The following is a 9597-nucleotide window of genomic DNA, read 5'->3' on the forward strand; positions in this document are numbered from 1 at the left end:
GCTGTCAACATACTGACTTCATCCATGTCAGGCCTGGACTCATCTGCAGAAATATGCAAATATGCCTAATGTTTAATGATGTTATCAATTTTGATCTCCTCCACTGATCATTGTATTTTGTTTTCTCTACCTGGCTGTGAGTATTCAACCACAGATGCAACGCTGCTCCTCACAAGGCTGGTCCACTGGGGCTGTGTGCTCTCCACACGTGCCAGTGGAGAGGTGATGATGGTTTTAATGGCCTGCAGGGCTGCCGACACTGGCAGAGGCACCAAGTTGTCGGAAGTCTTCAGAGCAGTTTCCTTCAGCACTGCAGTGATTAGGTACAGCACTGTAGGAAGGATTGTCATACTTCCTGTAAAAACCCAAAGAAAAAAACATTAAAATGACCAATCACTGATGTGATTATAATATTAATGTTGCCCTGATGTCAGTTTATTAACTCCCATTATTACTTATGAAAGTATCCGAGCACTAGAAATCACAGCAAAAAGCTAACTATCAAAGGTGAAATTTGCCCCACGGCCTCACCAGCAGGAGAGCAGAGCGAGGGTAGCTCTGCCAAGATTGAAACTGTGTTTGCTACGAGGCATGCACTTTCGTCAGGTAGTCGATGAGGTTTAAGTGGCACATGACTGGGCGACTCATTCACACGTGTGTTGAGCTGTGGCAGGTGGCGGACCAGGATGAACACCAGCAGCTCCATTGCTGCAAACACCAGAGACTTGCCAGGGACTAGTTCTCCTGCCTCTCCTTCCCCGAGGTCTTGCTCGTTCTCATCTTCCTCCTCTTTGTCTAAGTGAAAACAAAATACAGTGGCCAACCTCTCTTAAACAGCCATATGACGTTACTTTAAATTTAAGAACTTCATATTACTATTTCCAAATTTTTTGTTGAGACTCATAAGAAACAGATTGTATTTTCAGATCAAATCAATTTTGAAATGCTACATATATGACTGAATTACAAAACACAGAGGTCACTGACCATTGTTGGTCTTCTGTTGCTGCAGATGGTCCTGTGCAGCTCTGATGGTCTCTTGAACGACAGCAGTGACCTGGAGTTGGACAGCAGGAGGGTCCCGGGTCAACAGGAGCCTGTGGAGGACGTTGAGGAGCTCCACTGCTAAAAGCTGAGAAAAGAAATTCCAATTATAGAAACATCATTGTGTTATAGTCAGCCAACTCTAAGATAAAAAATATTAAAAATAATTTATGGTCTTGTGGCCTGTGCTACATCTCTTCCTTGTAACTCTAGCTAAGCTAAGCTAATCAAAACATCACAGTTACTAGCAGCGACCTGAAACTGTCTGAGTCAATTTTGATCAATTTGGGTTTATGAAACCTAAGCACTGTATTTGAAAAGATTGAGGTTAAAATAAAGTTGTTGACTCATTTTTTTTTAATATACTCATTTGTCCACTGACAGTTGTGTTTGAAACTGCTGAATTTACCTGGTCCTCCGCAATGTGGGTTTTAGCACATGGAGATTCTAGCAAAGTGCGAAGAGCCTGCAGACAGGACATCACGTGTTCAATGGGCTCCTCAGGCCGAGGGAAGCAAAGAAACTCTATACTGACACCTGGAAGACACAAAAATGGTTAAGTGCTATTACTTTGCTTCATTCTCTCTGTCTGTACTTTAGTTGGCCCTTTTCGACACAGCAGAAAACTTTATATGTTTCAGCTCTGTGTCTTTACCTAACATTAGATGCATCCTGTCTTTGAAAGACTCTTCACATGTCTTTGTGACACTGGCTGCTGTTGGGAGTGGGGGAGTCTTAGAGGGAGCAAACTGGACTTCTTCTTTTTGGTCTTCTGCTCCAAACTCAGTGCTGTTCAGCCACAGGGCCACAGCGTGAAGTACAGGAGCCCAAGAACTGCGGTAATGGATTCTTGCTGTGTCTATAGTTTCAGGAGTATAAAACGCTCCACCTAAGAAAAAGCCACATTAAAAAGAAACATTTGACGTAAAGTAAATAAGGTAAAAAAGGCAATAGGCACAAATATTTAGTGGTTAAATATAGGTCTGGTACCCTCAGCAGGCAGCTGACTGGAGAACTCAGCAGGCAGTGTCAGCAGAGCGTAGTCTCGCAGCATAGCCAGCCACAGTCGGCTCAAAGAGGGCAGCTCGGGCTGCACCAAAGTGATGAGACAGTCGGGTGGCAGCACGTCTGTGCCCAGATCGTCCTCATCCTCATCCTCATCTCCTGTGCAGACTGGTTTAGCAGGCTTAGACTCTGCATCTTTTTGGATTTTCATTGCTACCACATAAACCTGGAAAAGCCGGCGAGCACAAAGAAAATAAGTTTCATGTCAAGTCAAGTGTATATGATAGGAGGCTGTGTCACTGGTCTCACCTGAGCCCATGCCTTCAGCACAGCCAGCTTCTCCATGGTCATGGCACTTTCACTGTACAGCTGGCTGGATGAGCCCTTCCCAGCCTGCACCTTGTCCAGAGACGACACAAGCAAGTTGTGGACGCGCCGCAGGTCATTGAGGTCACTGACTACACCACTGCCAATCCACGCACTGCACACCTGAAGTCATACACAGGTCAAAGGAAAAAAGTGTCACAGTAGAGCTGCACAAGCAGTGAAAAATATATCCTAACACTTTTATATGTAGGGAAGGTATTCGTGACATAGCATTCAGCATCTTTAATAAAGACATCCTTTTACTTTTAAACATTCAGGCTCATCTTTTCATGTTCCCCCATATTTGGTGAACTTGCCTTGACCCTGGTTGGCTGCTACTGCACAGGTTTTAATGATTTTCTGCAGGCCAGTAAATAAGATGTTCTTTGAACTTTTGAAGTTCTTCTGAGGTTATAACTACTTTTAAAGTGTGCTTTATAAACTTGTGTGTCAGAAGTCCTATCAACATCAAAGACCGTATTCAACAGTTTTCATCCTATTTTATGCTCCCACCTCTATGAATCACTTTGGGGACAGTTTCTCTTCATACGCACCGAACATCTCTGTGGCCAAAGAGTTCTAGTTTTGTGAGACCAAACAATTTGCAGCAGGCAATAATGTTTCGTGAGATTCCCCGTGGCAGACTCCAGTGTGAAGGTGTCTTTGCACCATAGTGAATTTGTTGTTAGGCTGTGATCTAACAGTCCATTTCAGTGCAGAGCTTTTTTTAACATTGAGCTGAGGCATTAGTTCATTTCCTGACAGATCTTCTTTAGACCCACGATTTATTCCTGGGATTTAAAAATATAATAGCTTTGTAAATAAAGCCTGAACGTTTAGAAAGATTATTTTAAGAATGTTTTATATAAAAGCATTTTCCAAATATTTAAAAGAAGAACACCAGTTTTCCCTAGAGTGGTAAGTGTTTTTTTTTTTACACTGCTTTGTGTGTGTTGTCTTTTTTCCAGATTCAAAACCCTGAGATTGAGATTTTAGTCTTCAGAATTGTTACAAATACTTGCAAAGGATATACTGTCTGAAACTGGAACACTAAGGGAGTACTTCAATAGCATAACACATACACAGTGGTTATCATTCTCATAAGGTATTTCAACATCCGACAAATAAGTCAAAGAATATTCAGGTACAACCCAACAGTTCTCCAGCCTGGTTTTCCACAACTGCAGTACTCCGTTGAAACTTTCAAGTATAAAGTACATGCTGTGAAAATGTCTTTTAAAAAAAAAAAAAAAACTTCACCTGACAGGCCTTAGCTGTTATGTCTGATGGTGTATCAGGCGAGAACGCAGGTCGTAGCGCTGCCCCAACCTACCGACACACACATGGAAAAATCTCTTCAGTTTATTTGATATTTGTGGTGTCACTGTCAATTCAACACTTTTGAACCTAATGGGCTGTGTGTGTTCACTCACATTGGCCTGGTACTGTTCCAGGATGACATGCCCCGGGAACTCGGGCTCTGGTACAGATGCAAACTTTTTAATGATGTCCTCCAGTGCCTGCAGACCAGCCATCCTCAGCTGATTACTGTGGTCTGTTGCTGCCATGAAGGCCATGCGGATGAGGTCAGACAAGTGGAGCACTAAAAGATCTCCTGAATGGAAAGAAAACAACAAATATTGTGAGGAATGGAAGTCCGAGAGTTATCACCTTATTTAACTATTTTGTTCGTTTTTTGGTGTTTTAGAAAGGTGTCTGTTAATCGTACACAGACTATGGCACTGGCTTTCCAAATCTCATACTAATAATTAACTGAAGATTAAATACAATTTGAAACAACGTTTCAGTTTGCATTCTGCACTCAAGAGTGAAAAACAAGTCAGATATCAACACAGAGGCTGACATTTCATTGAGTTTTTGCCAAAGCGAACCTTTCAGAGGATTAGATGGACAGATCAACATCAAATCTGTCCAAGTGCTGTAACTAAATTTGGCAGAGGTGCTAACAGAGGTGGCAAATTCATTACAATAAATTCTCACTTGCTTCAGTACTTAGTAAATACATTTTTTAAAGAAGCATGTATAAAAATGTCTCTTTTCATCATCATTAAGTATTAAAGTCCTGAATTAACACAAAAATGGTTTGAGTTTTAAAAAAAAACCAAATGAACCAAGACACACATAGTGTATTAATAAACCACAAATATTGGACAGAAAATTTAATGTCTCCATTACTGTGATGTGGTCAATTCTACCTTTAGGATTCTTGGCTTTCACAGACCGGGCTGTTGCCAAGTCGAAGTGTGCTTTGTCCGCATTCTCGCACAGCAAAATGATGCGGCACAAGCAGTCGGCAGCAAAAACCCGAGTGACCCAGCGTGGTGCCACTGAAGGCTTGGACTTGTCATCATCACCCAGGCCCGTGAACATGGTGTCATCGTCAATCTCGTCTTTTTTCTCTGAGTCCTCTTCATCCTTTTCCACTAATAATGTAACAGCTCCTCCTACATCTAAAGATAGACCGGGATTATGGTGAAATATTTGGACTCAAAGTAAAACTGCAGACTTCAAGTTGTCTCTGAGGTTTACCTGTAGTTGCTGCAAGGACGTCCTTGCAAAGTTTCAACCAATGCGAAAGCTTCTCCACAGCAAGAGAGGACAACATGTGTCCCAGAGTATCGTGGATGTCAGAGCACAGCTTCCTGTCTGTCTCCCGATCCAGCATACCAAAAAGAACACCCTCCAGACCCGTCTCTGTGATGTTCAGATCTGAAACAGGGGAAAAGGCCACAGTGTGAGTCTCAGTGTCTCACTGATGTATAATGACTTGTTCTAGTTTTACTTACTGATTGTTGTGCCGTCTCCAGCTCTCTTCGCCAGGCTCATGGCATACTCGCAGACCTCCGCAGCTTCTCTCTGAGCAAGTTGTCTCAGACAGGCCACTGCTGCACGACGCAGCAGCAGGTGTGAGCTGCAGAGATGCACCTGCATGGAACACGAAGCGATGATATAATTACAATGTCGAAAATTATAGTTATGACCCACATCTATGAGGTGAAACATTTCTCTTACACAGAGACAGGGCACTAGGCTGGATAAGTTGACATGCCGTGGAGCGAACATGTGCAGCTGCTGTAGACATGAGATGGCAGCCGCCTGCACTAAGGAGTCAGAATGGTCCTGCATTATGGCACAGCCTACCAGGCAGGATGAGCGAATGGTGGAAATAGTGGCTCCATTTCCTAACAAAAGCAACAGCAAAAATTAGGGTCTCTTAGTAAGTAACAACAATAGAGGAACCTCACAGTCTATGCATGTGATTTGTGCTAACAGTAGATCGGAAGTGTTTCTTTAAATTTGTTCCTACCCTGCAGTTCTGGTCCCACAGTAGTAATGAGAGCACCCAGACAGCGACCCAAGCACTGGTGCACCTCAGTGTGAGATGGAGGCACAGTGAGGAGCAGGGTGAGCACGAGGGACAGGGTGGGCTCTACGTAGCCTCTGTACATGGGACCACTGGAATCCACAATCAGCGCCAGAGAGTGTAGGGCCCATGTCTGACAAGAGATGATGACAGTGTGTTTGATGAAAGTGTACTTGACAGAGCTGTAACTTCATCTTGGCACATGGCAAGTTACTCAGCAGAACTTGCAGTTGAATTAAACTGTAGTTCATAAAATATTCTAGTTAACTATATTTATATTTGATTTAATAAGATTTTTTTTTGACTCAAATGCAATGTGTAATAAAATACACTAAACTGTTTAAAAATCTTAATTTGGCCTTATGGCATTCTAATAAGAAACCTTATAAATAAAGAAAAGAGATAAGAAAAGTCTTATTAAACATTATTATTATTTAGATTATTTATAATTTATTGAACATATACTATTATTATTTTATTATATAAGAACATATTTCACAGTTTTCTACATTTCTCCATTTGGCCCCACATTACTTCCCATTTGGTTTTTGTTTAGTTTTTGCCAAAAATAATAAGGGATTAATTTCACACTGAAACAAAGCAAAACAAAACCTAAATTGAGATCATAATTTTATAAACTAAAACTAAAACTTATATTTATTTATTTAACTGGCAGCAAATGTGTGTATAGATGATGTTCCTCCTGAGTTATTTACAGTACCTGGACCTCATGTGAGGACCCATCCTGGGCCAGAGCCAAAAGGATGCTGACACTAGTCTTTAAGTGTTGCCCGGAGCCAATTCCTCCAACATATCGATGCAGACAACCAAGAGCCAGTGAATGTCCTGTCCTTGAAACCACATCACGGGCCGACTTCAATCTTAAAATGGAGTGAGAAAGACAAGCGTTATTTAATAAAAGACAAGTTCAGTCAGGGTAGTCATGATAATGAATGAAAATAAGTCACAAATATCAAATACATACTTATCGAAGCTTGTCTGTGCCATTCTCGCGATGAAGGTAGCCTCCCCCACCACCTGAGCCATCCTGCCCAAAGCCTCACCAGCAGCACATCGCAAAATAGGGTTCGGATTGTCTAAAGCTCCCATCACCAGAGCCAGCGCTGACTTACGGACCTCCTCTGGACCCAAAGTACTCTTGTTCTCAGCCAGGCCCTTCATCACACAAACACAAAGGAACATAGAAAGAGATTTAGCTCATATATTTATACATTTGATTTATATTCAATATCAACCTCAACTTAAGCATCACATTTTTGTTTTCTGAGCATAGAAAAGTTTATACCAGGAAATCTCAAATTGTCATAGATTAATTAATTTTCCAGCACAACTCACTATTCATTGGTTATATGCATCCAAAAAACATTTTGCTTTAACTCTCAAGTTTTCTCACCTTTAAGGCACTGAGCACGGCAGTAAAGATGTTCAGTTGAACTGCCTGCTGTCGAACTCCTTTGGCCTGCTTTATGCACTCTGCAAAATGGTCGAGCATCTGTAACCTGGATAACATTTATAAACATGAGAAATCCATTACAAACCTGAGATCAGTATGGATCACACTATGTTGTTACTACAAAGTTATGAAAACGTTGTCACACTCAAATTTCTCACCTGTGTTTGAACGACACATGAGGGAAGACCACACCAAACAGAGCCACGGACGCATCAATAACAGACACACCCAGGGGAAGAGGACCTGGGATCGCCTCGCCAACAGGGACACGCAGGTAGATTGAGGAAGGATCATGTTCAAGGGCTCCACTTCCAGAAGCACTGTTGGGCTGCAGCTGTTAGGGGACATCATATAGCTGTTAATAACAAACTGTGAATTACCAATCGGTAAAAACATTGTAATAAAAGTTGCAACAAAAACAGGTTTCCAATCCACACCCCCTGACTAATACAGAATATTCATCATTAAGAGATTTTCTGACCTGATCCTCGATGGACTTGTGGTCAGTCTCTTGGAGCCATGAGCCCATAAGCACACTGTCGTCATAGTGACAGAGAGAGCGCAGCAAGGAGGTGGTGGTGTTGGCAGAGTTGTCTGTCAAAGTGAACTCAGCCACCAACTCCCTCAACAGTGCGTTGAAGCTGCCTGTATACCAAAAACAGAAGAAGTCAGAAACACATTTATTTAGAAAATGACTAATTACTGCAAACAAAATAATAATAGTTACCTTCATAGGTCTTAGGAGGCAACAGAGCCAAGATGTCATACAGCCTCAGTCTCACCATTGCAGCACTTGCTTTCAAGTGAGCACCATGGACCTTTATAATGGCAGGAACTCTGATGAAATGTTAAAACACATCAATCATTTCCAATTATAACAAGAAATGTAAAATGTATTTAGTTATTTGATGATGCTATAAATCCTATGGTGATTTCATTTAGTCTCCATGAAACCTGACCAGGATTAGCAGCAAAGAAACAATAAACAACAATAAACATTAAACAGAAGTTTATCAGTTGAACTCAGATGGATATAACAACTATTGACTTTCTGAGACAAACATATAAATAAGTGAGCAGTCTACAGTAGCTGAAGTTGTCTCACCAATACACTTGTTACTATGCTGCTGGTTTAGATACAGAAAAGGTAATTTAAAAAAATCCCAACTTCTTCAGAAAAGTACAAAATACCAATTTTGTACTATTTATTCTACAGACAGAGAATTTCTTAAATCATCCCACTCACTGAGACATCATGGTCATTGCACATTCAATAGGATTCATTAGTCTACGGATCACGTCTTCTGTGAGCAGCTCAGGACAGTGGGCCACAAAGCTGCGCATGGCTACAAAAAGAAAGACGAGAGCTGGTCAGACCTGAATGTGTTTGGTACAGCAACCTGTAAAGCTGAGGTTAATTCCTTACCGCACAGCGCTCCAGCTCGTCCTTCCAGAGTGACCTGCCAAGTGAAGGAGTCTCCTCTGGCCTTTTCTGCCTCCATCTCCTTTTGGGAGCGGGGGAAAACATTCCGCCACAGAAGAAGCATTTTTGGGAGGTGATAGCGTACAAGTGAAGGGCCTGGACACAAACACAAAGCAAAATCAGTACCATGTTGTCAGTAAGAGGGGAAAAGTCTGCCTGTTACAGAAAAGAGACGAGTAATGAGCTGGAAACTAACCCAGAGTCATGAGGGCTCCTAACAGAAGCCACCCAGCCTGCGTTCGCTGCAGAGACAGACGACTATTCTGAGCTGCTGTCCGTAGAAGGTCTTCAGCTATACTCACAACCAACTACAAGAAAGACGTACAGACAACCTGATATTATTATCATGAACGAATTGAATGAATTCAAAATCATGAAATAAGGACAAAAGACCCCATCTGAATGTATTGGAGCTCAACCTAACCTTGCCCTTGGAGTGAGGGATACCCAGTGGGCACTGGTGTACACCTCCCAGCAGTGCAGCCATTGCAAAGCTGTAGCCACTGACAGCCTCAGGTGAACTCTTCAGGTTGTTGATTCTCTCTGCACAACGGTCCAGCAGCGGAGTCAACTGATATGGTAGCGCCACAGCGACACAACGCAGGCACCAGGCAGCTGCCAGGCGGGCTGCCATGCTTGGATGCAGCAGCACTGAAGTCACAGTATCTAGTAGCCCTGTTAGAAATAAAGTCAAACGGTTTGGATCAGAAGTCTGAAACTTCACCTGTTGTACACGTCGTTACTGGCTTCTTAAACACAAAGAACATAAATACCTTAAGCAAAAAAATATATGCTATATATATATATATGTATATATATATGTATATATATATATATATA

At 41.9% G+C, this 9597-nt stretch overlaps 1 protein-coding gene across 1 annotated transcript in view; it reads right to left on the bottom strand.

Annotated features, from left to right (window-relative positions):
* The window catches only part of heatr5b (HEAT repeat containing 5B), a 19314-nt gene that overhangs the window by 1595 nt on the left and 8122 nt on the right, over positions 1 to 9597 (bottom strand). Inside the window, 25 exon segments of the mRNA XM_008322352.3 lie at positions 1 to 43; positions 131 to 355; positions 532 to 795; positions 988 to 1132; positions 1454 to 1581; positions 1700 to 1933; positions 2035 to 2275; positions 2359 to 2538; positions 3676 to 3744; positions 3849 to 4030; positions 4632 to 4886; positions 4966 to 5145; positions 5223 to 5361; positions 5449 to 5618; positions 5744 to 5933; positions 6522 to 6681; positions 6786 to 6976; positions 7215 to 7320; positions 7433 to 7608; positions 7756 to 7919; positions 8002 to 8111; positions 8521 to 8620; positions 8701 to 8853; positions 8954 to 9065; positions 9182 to 9432. The exon segment at positions 1 to 43 is cut by the window's left edge and continues 4 nt beyond it. Coding sequence (XP_008320574.2) covers positions 1 to 43; positions 131 to 355; positions 532 to 795; positions 988 to 1132; positions 1454 to 1581; positions 1700 to 1933; positions 2035 to 2275; positions 2359 to 2538; positions 3676 to 3744; positions 3849 to 4030; positions 4632 to 4886; positions 4966 to 5145; positions 5223 to 5361; positions 5449 to 5618; positions 5744 to 5933; positions 6522 to 6681; positions 6786 to 6976; positions 7215 to 7320; positions 7433 to 7608; positions 7756 to 7919; positions 8002 to 8111; positions 8521 to 8620; positions 8701 to 8853; positions 8954 to 9065; positions 9182 to 9432 — 4168 coding nt within the window.

This window comes from Cynoglossus semilaevis, chromosome 12 (genome assembly GCF_000523025.1).
Source record: "Cynoglossus semilaevis isolate Cse_v1.0 chromosome 12, Cse_v1.0, whole genome shotgun sequence".
NCBI classification, from domain to species: domain Eukaryota; kingdom Metazoa; phylum Chordata; class Actinopteri; order Pleuronectiformes; family Cynoglossidae; genus Cynoglossus; species Cynoglossus semilaevis.